Here is a 24139-nt window from a genome sequence, read left to right as displayed (position 1 = left end):
AAGATACACTTACCCTGGATATAGGTCCCTTGTATAGCTCTAGAATTGCATCTTCAGACAGAGGCAAGAACTATGGACACCATATTTGGCTGGGAATGAGGGTGAATGAAATTATTCAGCCAGTCCTTGTCCTTAGTATCCTGCAATTCCTATTTGATTTCAAGCAAAAATAACAGGTGAGTCAAGCCCTAGTTTAGCCGCCCTCAGAAGGGGTCATGGATGCTCTGTTATCAAGTTTAGCCTTTATCCTACAAGAAAGTGCATCATTGAAGCTGTACAAAGAGGATGAGGACAAGATCAGATCTAGACATAAGAAAGGCAATCCTGGTGACATTTTTAGACTGGTTAGAAGACAAGAGAGATTTAAAATGAGGGTGAGGAGGCAAGAGACATCAAGCTAAGTGGGAGCTGATGAAGGTTTGATCTCCTTCTGAAAGAGCAGTAAGGGACAGAGATGAGGTGAAGAGCATTAGACTGGGCAGAATCCTAAGACTAGGATGTGGCAGGTGAGTGGGGCCAAATATAATTCAATAGTTTTCAGCCTGAGGAAATGGAAGAAGTTTGGTATTATTAAATCATAAAAAGATATATAAGAGGGGAGGTTTTTGTGGGGATAAAATATAAGTCCACTGGAGTGTGGTTATTCTAGATTTGAAAACATCTAAAAGTCTACAGTTCTGTGACCATGGGGTTCTATTTTCAATATATAAAAGCAAATTGCAGAGTAGTAGTCCAACTAAGCTGCATATTAAAACATCTTCCCCATACTCATATAATTGTATTTTTCTGAACACAGAGTGATTTCTTCTTGTTTAAGGTTTAGTGGTATATGACAGACACACAGAGGGAGGAATATTACTCAGCCTTAAAAAAAGTAAATTTTAGAGGTGCCTGTGTGGCACAGTCAGTTGAGCATCTGACTCTTGGTTTCAGCTCACGTTGTGATCTCAGGGTCATGAGATTGAGGCCTGAGTTGTGCTCCTCACTTAGCGGGGAGTCTGCTTCAGACTCTCTCTCCCTCTCCTTTTGTCCCTCCCACCTGTGCTCACTCACATTCTCTCTCTCTAAAATAAACAAACCTTTTATAAAAAAGAATAAATTTTGTAATTTGTGACAACGATGGACTTTGAAGACATTATGTAAGTAGAGAAGGACAAACACCATATGATCTCACTTACTTGTGGAATCTAAAAAAAACCGAAAAACAAAAAATGATCAAAAACATGGTTTTAGATACACAGAACAGATAGGTGGTTGCCAGAGGTGGGTGGGTGGGGGATAGGTGAAGTGGGTAAAGGTTGTCAAAAGCACAAATTTCTAGTTATAAAATAAAATCATGGGGATACAATGTATAGCATGGTGACCATAACTCCATATTTCAAAGTCGTCAAAACATTAAAAGTTAAAAGTTTTCATCACACACACAAAATTCTGTGATTATGTGTAGTGACAGATGTAAATTAGATTTATTTTGCATTATACACAAATATTGAATTATCATTATATATCTGAAACTAATGTAATATTCTATATTGATTATACCTCAACTATTAAAAAGTATTACAAAATATTTGGTGTTCTACGTAACACAAAAGACTTTATGCTTATCAGTCATTCACATCTTAGTAAGAAATAAACTTGTAAGATCCTTTCCCAAGCAAAGGACTTGGAGGAGAAATGATGAGAGTATCTGAGTGTCAAGCACAGAAGCCCTGAGAGGAGCACAGAAAGAGGGCTTCAAGTAGCACACTTCTTTCTTTACTACTATACCCAGAGCCAGAGTTGCCAGGCAACAAGGCCCCACTTCCAGTCAGAGAATGGGCTTATCCTACAACATCTCTAATGTCATCAAAACTACTGCCCTTCAACCCTATGTGCTAGGAAGTAAAAGAGCCAAGGGACATTTAATATTTATTAGTCCTCAACAATCAACTCCCCTCTTGAGGAAATAAAAATAGATCATTCAGTATTGTTATATTGAACATACAGTAGTAAAATGCACAAAATTTTGTTTTATAGCTAGTTTTATCCTCTATCACTATTTTGGTAATAATCAGCTAAGCTTCCCTTATACAACACACTCCTGTTTGATGTCACTTCCTCAAAGTCAGCACATCTAAATTAAACCGGTTCTCTTCCACAGTCTCCTCTCAATGAACAGCTTCTGTATCTACTGCTATGTAACAAACCATGCCAAACAAACAATTGTTTATCTCAGTCCATGACTCAGCAGGTCGGCCATTCAGGCAGGGCTCAGCTGAGCGGTTCTCCTGGTCTGAACCAGGCTTGCCTGCTCTCCACATTTGCCATCAGCTGTTTGCTTGGCTGGTGCTGGCTTGGTTTCCAGATTTATGACGGCCTCTGCTGGGATGCCTAGACTCTTTTCACATGTTCTCTCATCCTCCTATCAGCTAGCACAGATTGGTTGCAAGAGTCCAGGAGCATCAAGAGCCTAAGAACAATGCATGCATGTTTTTCAAGGCTCTGCTTATGGTACACTTGCTACTAGTCCACTGGCAAATTACCTAGCTAAACTCTGAGTTTGTTGGGGAGGATAATACCAAAGGGTGTGGATATAAGCAGGTGGAAACAACTTAGAGCCCTCTGTGCAATCAGTTCTCCATCCCTGATGATGTTCACTTTAACTTCTCTCACATACGCTCACTTCTCACCTCTGCTAAGTTCTAACTCCCTGAACCTTGATAACAGACGTAACAGGTCTACTCACTTCCACTCTGGGACATCCTTTAGTCTTTTCTTCACATTGCAACAGAGTGATTTTTATTTTTATATTTATTCTCATTGAATAAAAATTGACACAATTTCATGAGTTTCAGGTGTGCAGCACAGTGATTTGACATTTGCATATATTACACTGATCACAGTAAGTCAGTAAGTCTAGCTACCATCTGTCACCATACAAAGTTAATAAAATATTATTGATGGTATTCCCCATGCTGTACTTGTATCTCCATGACTTATTTATTTTATACCTGGAAGTCTGTACCCCTTGATCCCTTTCATCCATTTCGCCCACTCCCATCTCTCCCTTCCATCAATCATCAATTTGTTCTCTGGATCTATCCAGCCTGGGTTTCATTTCATTTTTCTTTTTCTTTCTTTCTTTCTTTCTTTCTTTCTTTCTTTCTTTTCTTTCTTTCTTTCTTTTAATCTCACTTATAAGTGAAAATGTAGTATTTGTCTTTTTCTGTCTGGCTATTCTATTTAGTATAATACCCTCAAATTCCATCCATATTATCACAAATGATAAGACTTCGTTCTCTTTTATGGCTGGGTGCTATTCCAGTGTGTGTGTGTGTGCGTCTGTGTGTGTCTGTGTCTGTGTGTTTGTGTGTGTGTCATCTTCTTTACCCATTCATCCTCTACTGATGGACATTTGGGTTGCTTCCCCATCTTGGCTACTGTAAATAATGCTGCAAGAACATAGGGGTCAGAATGATTCTTAAAAGCCAAATCAACATTTTAGTCTCCTGGCTTAAAACTCTTCAATGGATTCTGGTTGTACTTAAAATAAAACTCAAAACTTCTTAAAATGGCCTTTAAGTAGAGTCTTCCATCCTACATATTGGCTGACACCCATTCTTCCAGTTTCATATCAATATGCCCTTTCACGTCAGAGATGTCCCAGTTTGGATGATGAATTACATTGTCACCTTCCCCTAAAAACCTCAGTGGTCTCCCACCTACTCTGTGACTCTTCTAACCTCTTCTACCATCACACCTGCTGTGTTTTGCCCAAGTTACACTTGCCTTCTGTCTATCCCCAGATGCTGTTCCTTCTCCCTAGAAACTTCCCTTACCCTTTTACCCAGTTAATGCCTGTGCACTCTTCAGATGCCACGTGGGGATTACTACTCGGAGAAGTCTTCCCTCAGTTCCCAGACAGGTCACCTCTCCTGAATGATCTCCCTCAGCACCCTGTCCACTCAATCAGAGCATTTATCAGAGCTGCCATTTCAATTTAAGGCAAAGACATTGGGTCTGGCTTTTGCTCACCCCTTACCCAGTGTCTGGACTAAGCACAAAGCAATTATTAATGGATTATATGGATAAATAATTATTGCATTACAAAATAAGAGAAATATCTGAGATTATAAACAATCCACTGATCCAGATTATTTATGAATCATAATATTGGTTACCAGAGAATATTTAAATTGCAATTAATTAAAATCAGAAAGCAACAAGTGGTCATTTAGTCCAGAGGAGGAAACAATCCATAAACAATTAATGACCCGTCCAAGATCTCTCACCCTTTCTTGAAGACCAAGTGAAATGTAGACTGGACTAACAGTTTTCTGTTTTATTTCTAGGTGACAAGACTGCAGAGAACTGCTGTCCAGTACACTATGTCATAATGAAAAACAAACAAACAAAAAAACATAAATGAAAAATCTGTATGGAGAAAGAGATGGGCAGGAAAACCCATTAAAGACTCTTATTTCATGGTTTTCAGAAAATTTCAAGTCTTAAATCCATCTTGAATATTTCCATCCGTCATTACAACAATGGATACAATGGATAATGGGATATCAAACAAACTAATTTGTCAATTCTAGGATGTGACATCATGACCATTCATTTCTGGGGTTGCTAATGCCAACCAGTGACCTTCTAGAATTATTTACAGCTGAAACGTGAAGAGGAAATTTAATTAGAAAAGGTCAACCATCACTCAATGCACCAATAAAACAAGATTTTTTTTCCTTTACAATAAAATTTCAAAAATTAAAAAAAAAACATCATATCTTCTGATATTCATTCAGTGCTTATAGCCCAAACTATAATGACTATTTAAATTATATGGAGGATAATATTTGCTGAGCTCTTGAGTATCTGAAGCCATAGACATTCCTTTAAAGGTCAACTGTAAAACCAAGTTAATAACTCTGAAGAAAAATGCCTTTTTTTTTCCATCAGGAATTCACAATAAAAATAGTCTCCTTCACTACACAATTTTAACTATGCTTGGCAAAAAGACAAAACTAATAGACAAATTATACATGATTACAAGACTCTTTGGCTATTCAATGTCACAGATCAAGAGGAACAGTTCCTGTTGCAGCAAGTAATGGCCCAGGACCACACTCATTCACATATGCTTCCACAGAGAGTTTCGATGGGGTTTCGAGAATGACACGCTCAAACAGCCACATTTTTAATATCTATTAAAGTCACTGTACCATGACTGAACAACGCCACCTGTGAGCAGAAGGGAGGGGAATACGAGCAACCGCGCTGTGCACGTGGCTGAGGGGAGTGCACGCTGTCACCCAGAGCTGTTCCAAATATCTGACTCTCTTCCAGCTAGACTAAAATATTGGCGCTGGATAACAGCCAAGGAACAACAAGACATACGTGTTCCTCCAAGCAAGCCCCGATGTGCTAATGCCAACACCATATTTTTCCCTCTTTGTATTAGTTTAGGTTCTTTAAAACAAGAATGTTATTGAACACTGCAATATTTTCTCAGTTTCTCTAGTTCCTTGGCAATTACTTACAGCTTCTACAGAAAACATCTCTCTCGACAGCATTTGGTCCTCGAATACAGATTGATTAATTTCTGTACCAGCTCACTTGCATCAGTCTAGTGTGTGTTTTCTCCTGATCAAATACAGTATCAGAAAGAATGTCACCCTTACCCAGTGCATTAGACAGGGGAAAGAATTGGCGGTTGCCAGTCACCTAACCCCAGGCCCTGCCCTCCCTACTCCTTCTATTTTCTCGATCATGTTCATTCCTCATCCGAGTCATGGGATGGATGGGCTAACTAAGTCTACATCGAGAACTTGACAAAGGTCAACCCGCTAGCAGGGATTAGAGGCTATATTTATCTCAGGTCTGTCCCCCATGACTGTACTCATTCCTTTACATGATATGGAATCAGGAGGCCCCATAGTATCTGCCTCTTGGATTCTCAATACGTGTAAGGCTATCAACCCTCAGTAGGGACCTGAGGGGGAAAAAGTATGTGATTAGGATGACCCAGTGAACACCACCCCAATCCACTGGAGCCCTGACTGGAAGAATCCCTTGGTCCACTCCCATAAAGAATGTTCTACAGGAATCTAGCACTACTAAAGTCACCAACATGGGAAATGGCTGAGCCAGAAATGAAAGCACATTCTTAAAGAAATGCAATGCATCAGGGAGCCTGGGTGGCTCAGTGTGTTAAACCACTGCCTTCGCTCAGGTCATGATCTCAGGGTCTTGGGATCGAGTCCCGCATCGGGCTCTCTGCTGAGCAGGGAGCCTGCTTCTCTCTCTCTCTCTCTCTCTCTCTCTCTCTGCCTGATTGTGATCTCTCTCTGTCGCATAATTAAATAAAAAATATTAAAAAAAAAAAGAAAGAAAGAAATGCAATGCATCAAAAGCTGCGTGTGGAAAATGCCCAAGAGTCAGATGACCTCTAGTTTTGTGTGTTTCTTTCCTCTCTGAACCTTCCTGATCTCATTTACAAAATGGGCACCATAATGCTCACATGATAAAATCCTCTGAAAATTATGTAAGACCACGTACATGGAGCTCCCTGTATCATCTGTGATAGAGGGCAGGAGCATGAGACAGGTTTGCTGGATCCAAGCCCAAAAAGACATTTTACTTCAAATTAGTAGAACTCAGTGCATCATCCCTATTTTTCAATGTGTTTTCTCAAGACTTTCTGGTGTTTATCAGGGCACATTCATCATTGTCTCAGCATTACCTGCACCAAATCCAGGTCACACGAAGTTATAAATGTATCTTGTATTCTAATGGCAGAACCCGTGGCTGCTTCTAGGGCAAGAAGAAAAAATATATATTCCTAAAAGAACACATTGATCTAAACAAAGCCAAACAGTCACAAACCAGAATGTAGTGAAGGAAACAGACTTCTTTGTTCTGCAAGAATAATATTCTGAGCATGAGGAATGCCCAGAGGTTACTAAGGAGAAACAGAATGGGCACATGGGGTCACTTAATGGGAAGACAGCAGGCATGATTTATGACATATCCTTAAGAGAGTAAAGACTCACTGTGCTGTGTAGGACAAAAGGAAGAAGGGAGGCAAGATCTTCTCACACCCTTCCCCGCAGCCAGGGAAGAGATGGAGAAAAATGGGCCCAGACACATAAGAGCAGATATTTGATTAAAAGTGAGTGGTAAAATTTTTTCAGGAAAGAGCTGGGATTTAAGAGAAGAACAGACTTCTGTTTTGTGAGATTCTAGGATATGAACCAAGAAAATCCATCAGGGGAAAAAAACTGAGACAGGAAAGTTCACTTGAGATGCAGACACCTGAAAAGAGGAAAGCAGACAGGAAAGAGAGCCGAAGAACCCAGTTCCCACATGCTAGTGAGCCATCAAGCTGCGTCTAGGGTCTCCCACACACCCCTGCTAGCCTCTTGGAAAGGAAAGGCAACATAGAGACTGACATCTCAGAGCTGAAGTTAGAGAAGTCTATGGTCCCCAGAATTCTTTTATTCTAACTACCCTCAACAAAAAAAAAAAAAAAAAAAATGTGTGATTCATTTTCAAGAGCCCATTTGGTGTGCAAAGTGAAAGACACATGCTAAGGCATTTGACCTCGGCATTTGACCTCTACTCGTCCATGTTTCACCACACCCAGTACATCTGATCCACCTGCTTTCCTTGGAGGCAACACCAAAACGTCCTCCAGAGAAGAACTTCCAGACTCTGTTTCCTTTTTTCTTAGGGCTGAAATAGGGTAGGAAGGTGGGAAGGACATTTACCTCCATTAGCTGCACATTTGAACAGTCTTGATTTGTGGTGCACTAGGGTCAAGCTGCCAGGACAGACAGGAGAAGACATGCAACAGTTGGTCACAGTGCAGCCACTGAGAGGGCAGCTAATAAGTGAGCGGCGTGGTTGCAGACAGGAGAGATGGAGCCAGAAGATGTAGGTGACCACCAGAAGCACTTGCTAGAGAGACCAGCCTGGGCGATGACAGCATAACCTCCCAAATCCTCCCCCTGCCCTTATATTTTGGGCACACAATGACCCACACGAGACCAAGAACCTGGTGGAGATCCTCACAGTAACAATGTTCATGACTTCGAGATTTTCCCGAACAAACCCAATTTTACAAAATCTCCATTTAACAGGACACTTTGATAGGGTTATAACTAAAATATAATTTCATGGTAATACTCTGTAAGATTCCCCATACAAATGATGGGTTTTTATTAAAACTATTTTTAATCATAATTGGTTTGGAGAAAAATAGGGTAATACCTTACTATGAAAATACAAACAATAATTTATGGAACACCTCTGTGGGAAGAGATAAAAAGATGAATAAGGTATGGTCCCTGCCCTCATAAAATCTAAAACTGTGAGTCTTATCATTTCTGCCTTTTGAACTAAGGAGGAACAGGACAAACCCAATGGAAGTCACTGGATCTAGATCCTAAAACCATATCTGAGTTATTCCAACTGTCTCAATAACCCCAGTCCTCCTACTAGGAGCACATTATTTAACCACCGACGACTTCAGCATCTGTCTTTCTAGAAGCCTCCAAAGAACTCTCTGCTATCTTACTTCAGGATACCAGAACTCCAATTCTCTCCTTTCCCCACCTCCCTCCACTTGGTAACTGCTTTGAACTCATTCAGCACCCTGTCCTGACCTTGGACATCAGTGCACCTGTAGGGAACCTCTAGCCTGTGCCTCCGTGAGATCCAGCTCCTGGGATGGCACCTGGCTTGGCCTCACGCTCCAATAAAAAAGGAGAAAACCTTCACTGGAAGAAACTCTGAGGACAAAAGTCTACCAGACACTTCTCCCTTGCTGTCCCCTACCCCGTGGCTGGAGGCAAATTCACCTCTAGTTGACTTTAGTTCTGTTCAGCCGGGATCGGCATGGAACAGCATGGAGAAAGAGTTTTCCTCGAAATCCATCCTGACTCTCAGATCTTCCTGCTCTCTTTGCCCTTAGGGAAGAAAACTAGCCTGCCTGTAAGAGGGACAGCAACCACCCAGGGCAAGTTCTGAACTGGAAGTTTTCAGAAACCTCCTTCGGTTTCAGATCCATTACCCAGTCGATCAATTTTTACCAACTTATCCCTCAAATCCATCTATTTCTCATCGTTTGCTGCTGCCGTCAGCCTCACCCACATCCATACTCTCAGTGGCCTCCTGAAAGTCTGATGCTCAACCGTTCACCTCCACTCTTCTCTCCACTGCATCTGAAGTCACTGCCTGCTTCCGTCTCTGAATACTAGCCACACTGGCTTTCATTTTCTACCTTAAGTGTGCCATGATTTCTTTGACTACAGGACCTTTGAACATGCTTCTCCCTCTGCCTGGCATTCTTCTGCTTCCCCCCACTCAACTTTCAGACACAGCTGAAGCATTAGTTGTTCAGGGAAAGCTTCTCTGATCCCAAAGACCTATGATTTCCCTAGTCTATGCTTTTCCATTACTGTCCTTCATTTATATATTTGTAAGCTTTAAAAAAAAATGCCCATTTCTCCCACTATCCTATAAACTCTGTAAATTGCAACTGCATCTGTTTCCTTCATCATGAAATTCTCAGCAATCAAAATAGTACCTGACTCTAAGTAGGAAGTCAGTATTTTTTTTTAATTTAAAAAAAAAAAGGAATAAATAAATGAAGCCTGTACAGTAACACAGAGCTCCAGTTCTAGTACCAAACTGCATTGTGTTTGAATTTGGCTGTATAATTCTCAAGGTCTGGGAGTTGAGATAAGATATTTGGCCTAAGTTTAGACTTCACTCCTTTTTAAAAAAAAATTTTAGGGGCACCTGAGTGGCTCAGTGGGTTAAGCCTCTGACTTTGGCTCGGGTCATGGTCTCAGGGTCCTGGGATTGAGTCCCGCATCAGGCTCCCTGCTTAGCAGGGAGCCTGCTTCCCGCTCTCTCTCTGCCTGCCTCTCTGCCTACTTGTGATCTCTCTCTGTCAAATAAATAAATAAAATCTTTTTTAAAAAAATAAATAATAAAATAAATAAAAATAATTTTAAAGATCCTTTTTTAATTTTTAAGTAATCTCTATACCCAACTCACAACCCCAAGATCAAGAGTCGCACGCTCTTCCGACTGAGCCTTCCAGGTGCCCCTTAACCCCTTTTTAAATAGAAGCACTAAAGATTCCTACTTGCATTTGTCAAGTTCAAATGACATTTCTAGCAAGTATTCAGCATAGAGCTTGACACATAAGGAGGGCTTAATTAGTGACTATCTAACAAGGGAATGATTCAAGGATATGTCAACAGTAGAATCAAAGACCTAAAGACCCACTACACTACTTCTGTTGTGGGGGAAAAAAAAAATTCATAGCTGTCTTTTGATGCATCCTTCTCTTCTTCCCCTCTGGATCAGATTTTAGATCAAAGTAATAATTACGATATAAATGAGTTTCAGAACCACAGTCCCAAGCTAGAGGTCTAGTCTGTGGCCCAGAGAGAGTCATGGATAGCCGAATGCCATGCTGCACATTCACATTAATGAGGAGTTCTGGGGTTTTTCTCATTTAAATTATTATCTAGTGTGTCTGTATAACAAAATTTTGATTCCACTTTTGGGTACACTTTAGAGAGGAAATATTGGACCTTGCAGGACATACCCTTGATTTGTAGGGACAAGAATGTGTATTCCGAATCAGGATGATCTCAAAAAACCAGGAGTTCTGGCTTACCCTGAGCTCGCTTTGCTGTGTAGATGGCATAAGAAACTGACTCTCCTCGTTGCTTCCACAGTGCTGCCAGCTTCAAACAAATTTGTCTAACAGGACTCGTTCCGACATGTCAAGCTATCTGCATTAAGAGAACTTAAGCAAAACACCACGTTCTATTCTCCCTCAGAGGTTTGGAATGGTACTTCCTCCTGGCCAAAACCTTCAACTGGCCACGAGGAAACTAAAACTCTAAAGGAACAAGGACCAGGCAGCTTTGAGAGTCTGGAATGATGTAAAGGAATCCTTCCTGCGAGTAGAGAGACATGCAATGAGAGGAGGGACCCCTCTTTCTTCACCAAAACTACCCAGCTTCCACAGGGGGCAGCAAGCATGTTCTGTAAAGGTCCAGAGGGGTAACATTTTAGGCTTGTGGGACATCAAGTCTATTGCAGCAACCCAGCTTGGCTGCTGCCCTGTGAATAGAGCTGTTAACATTGAACTTGGCTGCGTTCCAAAAAGACTTAATCTGTGGACATGAAAATTTGAAGTCATGTATTTTTCACATGGCAATATACTCTTATTTTATTTATTTTTAAAATTATTTTTATTAACATATAATGTATTATTTGCCCCAGGGGTACAGGTCTGTGAATCGCCAGGTTTACACAATTCACAGCCCTCACCATAGCACATGCCTTCCCCATTGTCCATCACCCAGCCACCCTCTCTACAGCCTCCCTCCCCCCAGAAGCCCTCAGTTTATTTCACGAGATTAAGAGTCTTACGGTTTGTCTCCCTCCCGATCCCATCTTATTTCATTGTTTAAGACAATTATCATATGATCTCCCTGATATGAGGAATTTGAGAAGCAGAGTGGGGGGTTGGGGAATAAGGAAGGAAAAAATATAGTCTTCTTTTAATCCCTCCCCACTCCCCTGACCCAAACACGTAAGGCTGTAAAAACCATTCTTGGTTTGTGGACCTCACCAGAATAGGCAGTAGTCTGAGTCTGGCCAGCAGTTATTTCTGACCCTTGTTTTATAAATCTGCATGATCTCACCATATATATATATAGGCAGGTCTATATATCTGCATGCACTCATCTCACTGATGTCCTAACTGCCCTTCAGGTGTCCTACAGGAAAACAGCTGGCCTGACCCTACTGGACTAGAGAGTGTGTATTGCACGGTGGGGACTAAAGATGGGAACCAATAGACAGAAATGAAAAACCCGATGAAACAACAGTCCACACATCTTTACCATTTATCTTGCAGCTTCACGAAGAAGAAAGTTTTATTTGAGCCCCTTAACGACTCTGAGAGGTAGGCTGAACAGTGTTCAGAGGCCCTGATTACAACCACGGCAATTAGGGTTTAGAAAGTCCAAAACAAAGTTATAAAACTAATATATGCAGCCGAGCCAGGGACAAAATCCCCACTTCTAGCTCTAAATGCTCAGCTGGAAGCCAAAGCACACAGCTTGCATTGGCAAATGTACCTCTCTTTGAGGCATGCTCATGAACTGAGCTGCAGACCCCTGGAGAAAACCACATTTTGCCAAAGTAAATGCTAATATTCTGCATAATATATGTCTGAACCTCTCCCCACCATCCCACACTTCACTCCAGTCTCCACTGCTGCATGGAGTGAATTCTGTGCTCCTCCCACCCCACATTCACGTCCACCTTGAAAAGGCAACACTGGAAAATAGGGTGTCTGCAGATGAATTAATTACAATGAGATCATACTGGATTGTTACAGTGGACTCTAAATCCGGTGACAGTCGTCCTTACAGGAAGAGGAGAGAACACACAGAGACCCACACAAGGAAGAGACCGGGTGAAGACAGAAGCAGATTGGCGTGATGCAGCTATGAGCCAAGGAACGCCAAGCACTGCCAGCAGCCACCAGCAGCAAGGAGAGAAGCATGGAACCGATTTTCAATCAGAGCCTCCAGAGGGAGGCCCTGCCTACACCGTGATTCAGACTTGTAGCCTCTAGAACTGTGAGAAAATAAATTTCTGTTGTTTTTAGCCACCCAGTCTGTGCGACTTTGTTACAGCAATCCTGGGAATCTGACACAGCCGCCCACTGGCATTTACGCTCTAGAAATACCTTCGAATTTGGTTTCCCTGAAGACATTACTCATGTTGACTCCACACTCAGAAGAACCTTTTGCAGGGCGCCTGGGTGGCTCAGTGGGTTAGTAAGTATCTGCCTTCAGCTCAGGTCATGATCTCAGGGTCCTGGGATCGAGCCCTGTGTGGGACTCCTGCTCAGAGGGGACATGCTTCTCCCTCTCTCTCTGTCTCTCTCCCTGCTTGTGCTCTCCCACTCTCTCTCAGATAAATAAATAAAATCTTTAAAAAAAAAGAGCCCTTTGCTACCCTTATTCACTGGACTCACCCCCACGTGTTCCTCAAGAATCAGTTCAGTCTGCTTTCTCCAGGCAATTCTGTCCAGCCCCATTTTACCAGAAGAGGTTGGGGACCCATGTAAGTATGCCAGACGTTGCCCCAGGAGATGTCTGTGGTCACACCTGTGCAGCTATCACACTGTATTAGAAGACATGACTGCACACTGGACACTGTCCCCAAACAGATCCTGATCTCTGTTGGGGAAGGATCTGTGTCCTTTCTCTCAACATGCCTCGTACTTATTAGCTGCTTGCTACTTATCTCCAGAAGTGACAGGGGGAGCTTGTTTGCAGTACCAGAGGAGTTTTCTTTGGTTTTCTTTTGTATTTCCCCAGCCTTGTCTCTGCCACTTACCAGAGTGGTTAGTGTTGTAACCACAGTCGAGGGACTTAATTTCTCTCTTCCGGTTTGCTTTTCTGTAAAGTGGGGATAATGATAGATCCTCCCCGACACAGGAGTGAGGATTAAATGTGTTAATGTATGTGAAGCATTTAGAATGGAAGTGGGAAGTGCGTGTTAACCACCAGCTATTATTACTTTGCCCCAGAACAGCAGTGCTCTCTGGCTATGGACCCAGCAATGGCTTCAACACCTAAATATAAGATATAATTTCAAGATATGGAGAAGCCTAGGAACAGAACTTAGGGAAGCAAGGAGGGTCTCAATCTCAGGCCTGACCAGTTTGGGCAAGTCATGGTACTGCTTAGGGCCTTATTTTCACTTTTGGCACAAGATGGGGAAACCCAGGATTTTAAGGACCCATAAAAGTGATCCTGGAGGTTCTTCAGCTCTGCTGAATGTTCCAGACCTATAGGAAATCATACAAGTATTTAAAAGTGATAAGCTTGAACACACTAACCAAATGTCAAGTTTCTCCATTTAGAAGGAATTCTATTAACTCCATGTCAAAACACTATTTACTTAATACCGACTGGTGATTTTTGCTGGCAGTTACTTATCCTTACAGAAAAAAAACAAAACTAAATCATCTTTTTACTTAAAAATGTTGTTCCATAAGTAGACATTTCTTTTTTCCCAAAGCAGGTGAGAAGATACTGAAAAGTAACTTGAAAACCTGAGACTTTCAATGAACTAGATGTTCTCTAAAGTCATTTTTGGCTCTAGTGCTCACAAGATTACAGAAAATTTCTCTAAGGCAATCAACTATAACAATTTATTTCACATTTAATTTTACTCTGTGGCCTCAGGAGGAAAATGCCTCACTCTAAAGTTTCAGGGGTAAAAAAAACAAAACAAACAAACAAACAAAAAAAAACCAAAAACACAACATAGAATATCCAGATGAGGATTCTAAACAGTAAAGCATATTGAGGGAGGAATTTAAAAAGCTGGGAATGTCAGGATAGGACGCAGACATGAATTTTATGTTTTTGAGAAACAAGAAAGTCAAATCACCTGGAGTAGAAATGACAATAGACCTTGGGAATAGTAATAGGCACTTCTGTTCATCTGGTTGTAAATTGGGAGTTACTATGTATTCCCAGAAGACTAAGAAGTGGGAAGGAAGGGACAGCTGCCGTTACTTATCAGCCCTATCAGTTTTAGGAATCAGTGTGGGCGCCAGGTTCATGCATAGTCAGGGTGTGGAAATTCAGCAACAAGTTTTCTGTTTTCAGAACTCACTCAGTTTTGGAGTAATCAGGGTATCCATGAAACTGTCCTCAATAAGGTAAGTCTGGGATACAAACCCACCATAGCCCCTGGAAACAGAGACATGGGAAGGATGGGCAGAAATGGAGAGGCACGTGGAACAGAGTGTTACATTCTTCTAACAACACAGGGTATTGGTGGAGAGGGGAGCAATGATGACAACTCCTGGAAGAAAGACCTTTGAAAACGAAGTCCTGAATAAGGGAACTATCTAATTTGAGCCTTATGAGAAAACTGTACATTAGATGTCCTTTTTATTCCCATTTTGCAACCCCATGGAAATAAAGACCAACTGAATGAGAAAAAAGAAAAGCTATTTATTCAGAGCTTCCCATAGCCAGGATGTTAGCCTCCATCACATGCCTTTGGAGATTACAGAGAAGACTCACAGGCAAGACAGGTGGGAAAGGTATGTAACAGTATAAAGGGGCGGCCTCAGGTGTGCCCTGATTGGAGGCTGTTTGTGTGTGGAAGCTGTAAATAGGCAAACTACAAGTGTATATCCTTATGTGATTGCTTCGTGGTGACTATTTGGCTTTCTCTGGTTGGTTCCAAGGTGGAAGCAGGGACAAAAGTTAGGAAAGCTGTCAGGTATTCATCATGTCCAGACTATTTGGGGCCTATTGTTTCAGGGGTTATTGTTTGGCTTCCTGGATTGTTACTAGAAATAGTGGTCTGACTTCCTCTAGATTTAACTTAGGCAAGACTTCCTGGGCTGGTTACTATACATTAATGGGTTGGTTTCCAAGGCTGGTTGCTATCGGTTGTGGGTCAAAGTTCTAATTTTATTTATTTATTTTTAACTTTTTTTTTTAGTTATAGTTGAAACCCAATGTTACTTTAGTTTTAAGTGTATAAAAGTTCTCTTTCTCTCTTTATATATGGCTGGCCATTGTCTTTTTGTATATTGTCTTCCAATCCTTGGGTATAAGTCTGTAAAAAAGAAAGTTGGCCAAATAATTACCAATATTAACTTTCACAGCCCTAGTGAGGGACTAGAGTGGCTTCCATGCTGTATCTGGTATGTCAAAATGCCTAAGGCAAATGACAAATTCACCTATGAAATGTATGGATACCCTAATAAAAGCATCAAATATCTCTTTCAAAAAGTAAGTTCATTATCGGGGCACCTGGGTGGCTCAGTCAGTCAAGTGTCCAACTCTTGACTTCAGCTCAGGTCATGATCTCAGGGTCATGACATCGAGCCCCGAATAGGGCTCTGGATTTAACACAGAGTCTGCTTGAGATTCCCTGTCTCTCTCTTAATAAACAAAATCTTTAAAAAAAATTTTTTTTAATAAGTTCACTATGCTTGTTTTCCTGCTTACTGATTTGTCCTTATGTTATGACTATGAAAAGCTATAGAAATGATTTAAGAAATAAATCATTGGTAGATCCAAGTTTTCAAAGATACACAGATTCCAAGATACACCAGAAGCAAAAGTTCTCAAAGGGCTCATTGGTAAAGGATCTTTGCAAATACTTCTTGCTTTGAAAATCCAAACATCTTCCCCTCCACAAACTGTCCCCAACACTACTTGCAGAACCAGAACCTGAGTGGAGTAAATCATGGATCTGACCAGATCCATGTCCCCAAGTAACACAAGTGTGAGTCCCAGTGCCCTCTATCTGTCTGCCCAGTCAAGCCCTCCCTGGAAGCTCTGACATAAATAAGTACAAAACTCCTGACTAGAACTTGAGTAGATAGAAAATGATCCATGTTCAAAGAGCTAATTGTCAACTGTCTATGAACCCCACACGAAATGGCTACTGAATGAAGGGACACAAGTATCATCACTGGATGATTTCAGGGAAAAAGAACTAATTCTGTTCTCTCTGCTAATAGATCCTGATGGAAAGCAGGGCTCTGTTATAGCTACAGGATTCTGAAATTACATGAAAGCTGGCTCAGGCTAACTTTGCAGGGGCTTAGTAAGTTCTTTTGATCGGAATGTACCCAAGAATGCACTTGTCTGCTCCCTCGCTCCCAATTCTGCCAACTGGTATAATCCATTCAAGCCCAAAGACCCCCAGCTCAAATACCAATTTTCATAAACACCATCCCTGAGTGACTCGTCCTGGCATGGATCAACTTGCCCTTTGTCTCCATGGAGCTTTGTGCAGAATGTTAAATAAACACCCACATTGTGGGATCACAGCAATTTTTTTATACAATGTTTATGTCCCTCACTCAACTCTGAGTTTCTTTAAGGCAAGTCTGTGCCTTATTCATCTTTTTTTCCCCTCAGTATTTGGCATGTAAGTGTGCACCTCACAAAATCCAGTAAGGAAAGTGTGATTATGATAGCCTCATTGAGGACACGGGTTCCAAGAGATCAATTATTGGCCCAATGTCATAAGGTAAAGAGCTGAGAAGAACTAGTCTCTGTCCCATTTCTTAGCAGTTTAAAAAGTTTTCATGACATCTTTTGCCTCTAATAAGCTCTAAATGCTGCCTCACCAAAGCGGTCAAGACAACTTCACAGTGTTCTGGATTAGTCTGGGTATGAACAGCTCGTTTTGTGATGTAAGATATGTGCTTGGAATTCATTAACACCAGCCCTGATGCTCACTACCTGTAGTCATAAGCAGTCCTCTTGTTCCCTCTTTTTCTCCTGTGAAGAATACACAAGCTCATTTCTTGTCAAGTTTCTTCAGTGATCATATATTAATTTTTAATAAGAAAAGACGACCGGTATCTATCTGGCAGCAGAAGGAGAAAGGGATCACAAGCACAAGCGAGAGCGTAGGGTATAAATTCCATGCCTGCAGCCTCCTCAGAACTCAAAGGACAAGTGATTTCTGTTTAATCTGCAGTGTTTATCACAGAGGACCTCTGCAATGGATGAATATGAATATTCCACTCGTTAGGAAAAGAAACCCCTGCTGAGAGAAAGGAATATTTATTTTATCAGTCCCTGCCTTGGCCTGGCTGAAGTAAACCCTTCTTTCTAATTTTACATCCTCAAAGCAATCTCCTAATTGTCATTTTCTTCCCAAGTGAATGTTCCCTCGGGGAGAGGGGCACTGATCAAAAACCCTGAAAATTTTTATTTGCAAGATATGCACAGTCTTTATTATAAATGAATAAACTGGCATTCAGTTTTATACACCAAAGGAAAAATAAAATATGTAAACAGCAAAGTATCTCATATTTCTGACAGGATTTCTCCTTAAGCCATCTTTCCTACTCTTTTTCTTGTGACGGCTCCTGCCTCCCCTCCCCCAGCTGCTCTCTGTCCCCTCTGGACAGTCTTTCTCCACTCTGCTCTGGCACAGAATCATCGCGAAGTCCCCAATACCATACTGGAACGTTTGGGGAGGGAAAAGGAAAAAGCCTTGCTAATGTGTCATATTTTCTGTTGTATTTAATGAGAACTATTTCTGCTCCCTTAGCTCTCCTGCTAAGGTAGACGTGACTTTACTTCCTAGACCTACAGAGTTCTCAGCAAACTGAACAGATCATCTGAGGATATCAGAGGGTGCCAGATACTCACATTTTCTGACCGGAGCCTCTTGGCTGGACACCCACCATCCCTGGGGTGAAGCATGTAATACAGTCGGACTTTGCTTGCATGTTTTCGACTCTGGGAAGGAAAAGCAGAAGCAGATACTATGAAAGAGAAGGCATTTTAAATCCTCGGACACATAGCCAGTGACTGCAAATGCAAAGTAGTAAAGTTTCATTAAAAATACTTCCACATGCTCCTGAGAATGATGTAGGGTGAAGATCAGATAGGTTAAGCAACTTACCCAAATTTACAAAGCCAACATCATTTCAGAATTAGAAAAGACAGTGAAAGAAGAAAACTAAAAGCATTGGGATGTTTAAGCCTGGAGTGAATCACATATTTAATTATCCTCAAAATAAGAACAGGTCAGAGAGAGAATAGTACAAGGATGGGCTGTGATGGAAGGCAAAGTCCCCGGCCTTGTCTGGAACTCCCGCTGCCCTGCCCTAAGGAGCTAGGGACAGACAATGCCCCCTGGGAATCGCCAAGCATAGCATGTCCAACAGAAGTCTCTTTGTCTGTTCTTCCATTTTGGAGCCTCATTAATAAGCTATTAAAAAAGATTTTCCAGATCAGACATCATGGGCAAAAAAGGATATCAAAAGCAAGTCTGAGGACTGATCAGAGCCCAAACTGCATGCAAGCAAGCAGAGCAGTTCAACCATAAAGCCCCATCAGCCAGAGCGTTAGCAGGACTCTGAGTTTCTACCTGTACTGACGTGTCCAGGCCCAGCATGGAGAAACTGATCACATCCTAGTTCCATCTTCCCTCCACTCCTTTGCTCAACTGAGAGCCCACCTGAACTTCCCTCCCCTTTAAAGAACCATGAGAGACTGTGGGCTCTGAGAAACAAACTGAGGGTTTTGGAGGGGAGGGGGGTGGGGATGGGTGAGCCTGGTGGGGGGTATTAAGGAGGGCACGTATTGCACGGAGCACTGGGTGTGGTGCATAAACAATGAATGCTGGAACACTAAAAAGAAATTTTTTTAAAAAAGGAAAAAATTTTTAAAAAGTAAAAAAAATAATAAACAGTCATTGAACACTTTCAAGGCCTTTAAATGGGTTTAAAAGTGCTAATGGAGGGGCGCCTGGGTGGCTCAGTGGGTTAAATTCTCTGCCTTCGGCTCAGGTCATGATCCCAGAGTCCTGGGATCGAGCCCCACATCAGGCTCTCTGCTCTGCAGGGAGCCTGCTTCCTCCTCTCTCTCTGCCTGCCTCTCTGCCTAGTTGTGATTTCTCTCTGTCAAATAAATAAAATATTTTTTTTTAAAAGTGCTAATGGAACATGAAAGATATTCCAGATGCATAAAAGTACTGAAGTGTGATTTTGAAATATATTTGTAGCCATTTCTAAGTTGCATTGTAAGTTGTAATCAAGGGTTACCTGGAGTCTCGTTTGCCCACGAGATTGGTAGGATGAGAAATAGAGACATATGCGGACTTGTGCCAGATCATTTCAACAGCACTGTTCAGCTTCTGCATGCTTTTGAGAATAATGCAGTGCAGACTAGTGAAGGTTTTTTTGCAGAGAATTATGTTGATTACTAAAATCTATATACATTTTCTAGTTTTGTTTTTTTTTTTCTTGTTGTTTTTTTTGGGAGGAAGAGGCAATGGGAAAGTTAAGAATATGCGTACAGTCAAAAAAAAAAGAAAAAAGAACATTTAAAAACCTGCAAGATGATGAATATGGTGCCAGAGGCTGGGCTGGGGAAAAGCACAGCAGACCAGTACTTAGTGAAAAGACAAAGTGATACCAGCATGAGCTCAAATGTGGCTGAACTGGGCTTTCAATGTTGCATTTGTTACCCTAGAAGAATGGATCTCAGTACCTAACACCATCAATCTGCTCAAAGCCCTGGATTCCCAGAGAACAAAATCATTGCAAAATTGGAAATCTTATAATGCATCCTATTTTGTGTTGGATTTCTTCTCTTTGCTAAAATATTACATTTCTTTCAAAAAGACTCTCAGGCAAAGGCAGAGTTCACTGGGTTATTTAATTGCAGTTGGACAAAACTGGTAAGAAACCATTAGATGAACAGAAAAGGGAAGTATATGGTAAGCTCTGCCATGAAGCCATCAGTGATGAGAGATGTTGGAATCGAAGTCTTATTAGCAATTTTGTTCATTTTTCTCCTTCAGCTCTCCCAGCCTCCAGTTTTGATGGAAGAAGGACTCACTGCCCTCCAGGTTCTGCCTTTGCCCCTGTGTATGTGTGAAGAAAAACAGAGCTTTGGAAAATCCCACCTCATTCTGGGATGATGGTGGAGGCATTCTGGTTCCTCATTTAGCTATTTTCCTATTGCCTCTGTCCTCCTGCTCCTTTTCCCAGACTGCTGGGGCTGGACCAAACAAGCCCTCCCTGATTTAGGGCAGGAAGTAAAAACCCAGAAGACAGTCCACTTCTCAGTAGTGGGAGTGTGGAGTCATACCCTTCCAGTCAGACTGACTGAAACCCAAAGCCACTCCCAAATGATGTCAGTTGACAAGGATAAAGAGATTGCTAGCAGATTGCTCCCAGGTGCCCTAAACTCGCCTGCCTCAGTCCTGGGGTCTTCAACACCTGGGTGCGGCTCATCTAGTGAGTCCTCTCCTTTCTTCCTGGCATTCTCACCTCTTCCTCAAAGCAGGACACACTGAGTCACCCTCAGCATCTTCCTCCTACAGGCTCCTCTCAACTCCTTACCTACCAGAAATTGCTTGAACTTTGGCCTGGTAACCTCACTCCTTCTAACTGATTCTAGAAACAAACAAACAAACAGAAACCTTCCCACAAAAAAGTTAAATTTAGATTTGAGTGAAGATGTTCATTGCAGCATGACCTAACTAGGAACAGCAAATCGGGGAGACAGTTACATGTTGGACAAGAGGCTGTATGTTCAGTGGAAAATTGAAGAGGTGCTTTCTACCTAATGCATGCTGAATGGAAAATGCAAAAGCAAAAACTGCTTGCATACTGTGATTAAGATTATATAAATATCTGTAAGTATATCAATAAGAAGTGGAAAGGAAAAAGAAAACCAAGCATGATTTATTAAGGAAGAGAAAGTATGGATGATTTTCTTTATTTCTACAACAGTTTTTCCCTTACCATAAAAGTAATAACTTCACAATGCTCACGCCATTGTAATTACAATGGAATTCCATTGTACATCTACTTTCTACTCATAATGATTGTAATTAGTAAACAGCACACTGATCTGCAATACTTTTATACTCATAAGTTCATATACTGATACAGTCGGCCACATTTCCATCTACCCTTGCTAACGTCTTATAACATTCAAAATGCACTGCATTTTTTTCACTGCAATACTTGGTGACTAGATAAGCCTACTTAGCCCAAGAGCAATACATACTACTTTAACTTTTAAAACTTTGTTTTGGTACATACAAAGGCCATGGTCAATATGTGTCCCCTTTACAATGCGGTCATTCCATTTCCTATATATAAACAAAGATTATGGCCACAGTGGACAAAGGCCGTCGAGAAACCAAACTGGAAGGAAAACCACTTCTGAAATGTATTTATGTCATCCAAATAAATATGAACAATAAAAACAAATCCTTATGATTTTTTCAAAGATTTGTCAATACCTAAAATATGCACTGCCTTTAAGAGTTTAAAAAGACAAATTACCAACTAAAGGAAATATAAGGAGTAAAAAGTACCTTACATGTTAAATGTATATATTACAGAGTTTCGGGGGAAAAAGTGTCATTTCTTCAAGGGAAAAGCCATGAAAAAGAAATCGCAATCTCTCTCGCTTGCACCACAAGTCAGTCCCTGGCTCTTGCGTTAATATTTGCATTTTAAGCAAAAGTCATTACTTTCATTCAAACCACATCAACTTTAAGCTTCCCAGATAGGCCAGAAATTACCAAGTCTTCCATTTTAATTAAAGCCTTTGCCCCTGATGCTGGGCATTGTGCAGGGGGCAGACCTATCTGCAGATTAGTTTCTTTGGCTCAAACAATCTCCTGGCACTCAAAGAAATCGTCTAAAGTGGAAATTCAGGCCAATCTTCTCTTTGGGGGGATAAAGAACAAGACAAACCTCTATTTCAGATGTATTGTGTGAAAGAAGGGGGTGGACCACATCGAAATAGAATGGCTTTGTGCTTCACCTAAATAACCATCTTCCATTATCACATACCCTTAAAAAATTCGCAACTCAAATTTGCTTCCAACAAAGCTACTGGTTTCTGGTCTCATAAAATGTGAAGATAACAAAGTAACTTAGTATTTGCATAATGCTCCAAACAAAACCCCTGTGACATTTACCATCTCATTTTATCCTCAAGTCACAGTTGTGAGGCTGGCAGGAGAGGTGTTATTTCAAATAAGCTTTAAGATCCATTCCTGATTTCCTGGTTAAGTCTTCGCCATTTTATTTCATCTTAGGTATCTAATTATACCTCTTCCAGAAACCAGCTAAAATAAGCCAAAGACTATAAGAAATAGGAAAACCTGAGACAGACTGATAATTACAGAACAGTCATTCTCACATACTACCAATTTTGAGCTGTTTCTGCTCATTCTAGGGTAAAGAAGAGCCGATTAAAGGAAGGACAACAAATACCAAGGGTCTAACTCCCCAGCTACATGAGAATGATGGGCAGATGTCACACAGGGACTCCAGCTCTCAGGACGAAGAAGGCACCCTGGTACAGCCCCGCGTAACACTCCCAGGTTGAGGGCCTCAGGGCTGAGCCCAGGAAAAGCCAGAGTACAACTTCACTAGGAAGTCAAGGTTAACAAAGAGAAAACCACAAGTGTCGGAGATCCCCTCTGATCACTGGGACTCTTTCCCAGAGTGATGCATCTCTCCTTATTAACACAGGAAGGAGGCTGGATACAGAAACTCCCTTTACTTGGGGTGAAAGATGAGCTCAGACCCCGAGTGAGGAAGAAATAAATGTCCTCTGCTGGAACTGTCCAAGGACCCAGGTCCCAGGCCTCCTACAAAAGCTACTGAAGGGGTCCTACAAATGGATCAGATCAGAAGATCCCGCAAATTTCAGGTGTACCATGAAAGGATCAAAGGCCGATCCTCACACACTAGGGACAAGCAGCAGGCCTTCATAACCTCTCTTCTCCCAACGATCAGTGGCACCCAGGAAAAACTTCTGTAATGGAAAAGAAGCCTTCAGAAAACTCTCAAGGAAAAGACATAAAACAATTTCTTGTAAAAATATTTCCTACAATAAATGGAAGTACATTTTAAATGTACATACTTCATTTGTTTAATTCAAGAAAATACGGACTGAGGGTAAAAGCTAAAAGATGAGATAGCACAGCTGACGGCAATAAAGATGCACTGCCTGAGTTAATAAGAAAGGACATTAAAAATATCATGGTTTCATTTGGAAGGTCTTTCACATCAGTACAAGAGCAGAATCAACACTGCAGATCAGTGTGGAAGTCAACATAGAGACACTTCCTAGAATGCAGAGGCATAGGATAAAGAAGTGGGAAAAAATGAGTTGCCTGGGTGGCTCAGTGGGTTAAGCCTCTGCCTTCAGCTCAGGTCATGATCTCAGGGTCCTGGGATCAAACCCACCATCCGGCTCCCTGCTCAGCAGGAAATCTGCTATTCCCTCTCCCACTCCCCCTGCTTCTGTTCCCTCTGTCACTGTGTTTCTATCAAATAAATAAAATCTTTTTAAAAATATATTTTTAATCTGAAATACATATAAGAGGCAAACCATAAAGCAGGAAAAATATTTGCAATATGTAAAATAAAATGGTTTAATACCTAAGAAACAGTACTTTAACAAATTCACTAACAAATATTAAAATAGGAAAAAGATATAAACAGGAATTTCAAGAAAAGTAACTAAATGACATAAATTCTCCAAATTCTACCTTATAGTTC

The 24139-nt window shown here is 41.2% G+C and overlaps 1 protein-coding gene across 1 annotated transcript in view; it reads right to left on the bottom strand.

The window, feature by feature from the left end:
* The window catches only part of ZMAT4 (zinc finger matrin-type 4), a 358266-nt gene that overhangs the window by 211059 nt on the left and 123068 nt on the right, over positions 1-24139 (bottom strand). Inside the window, exon 3 of the mRNA XM_045986974.1 lies at positions 18243-18332. Coding sequence (XP_045842930.1) covers positions 18243-18332 — 90 coding nt within the window. The remainder of the gene's footprint in view (positions 1-18242; positions 18333-24139) is intronic.

The sequence above is a fragment of the Meles meles genome, chromosome 2 (assembly GCF_922984935.1).
Source record: "Meles meles chromosome 2, mMelMel3.1 paternal haplotype, whole genome shotgun sequence".
Taxonomy (NCBI): Eukaryota; Metazoa; Chordata; class Mammalia; order Carnivora; family Mustelidae; genus Meles; species Meles meles.
Note: the sequence above shows the minus strand (reverse complement) of the source record. Positions and strands in the feature narration are given on the sequence as shown.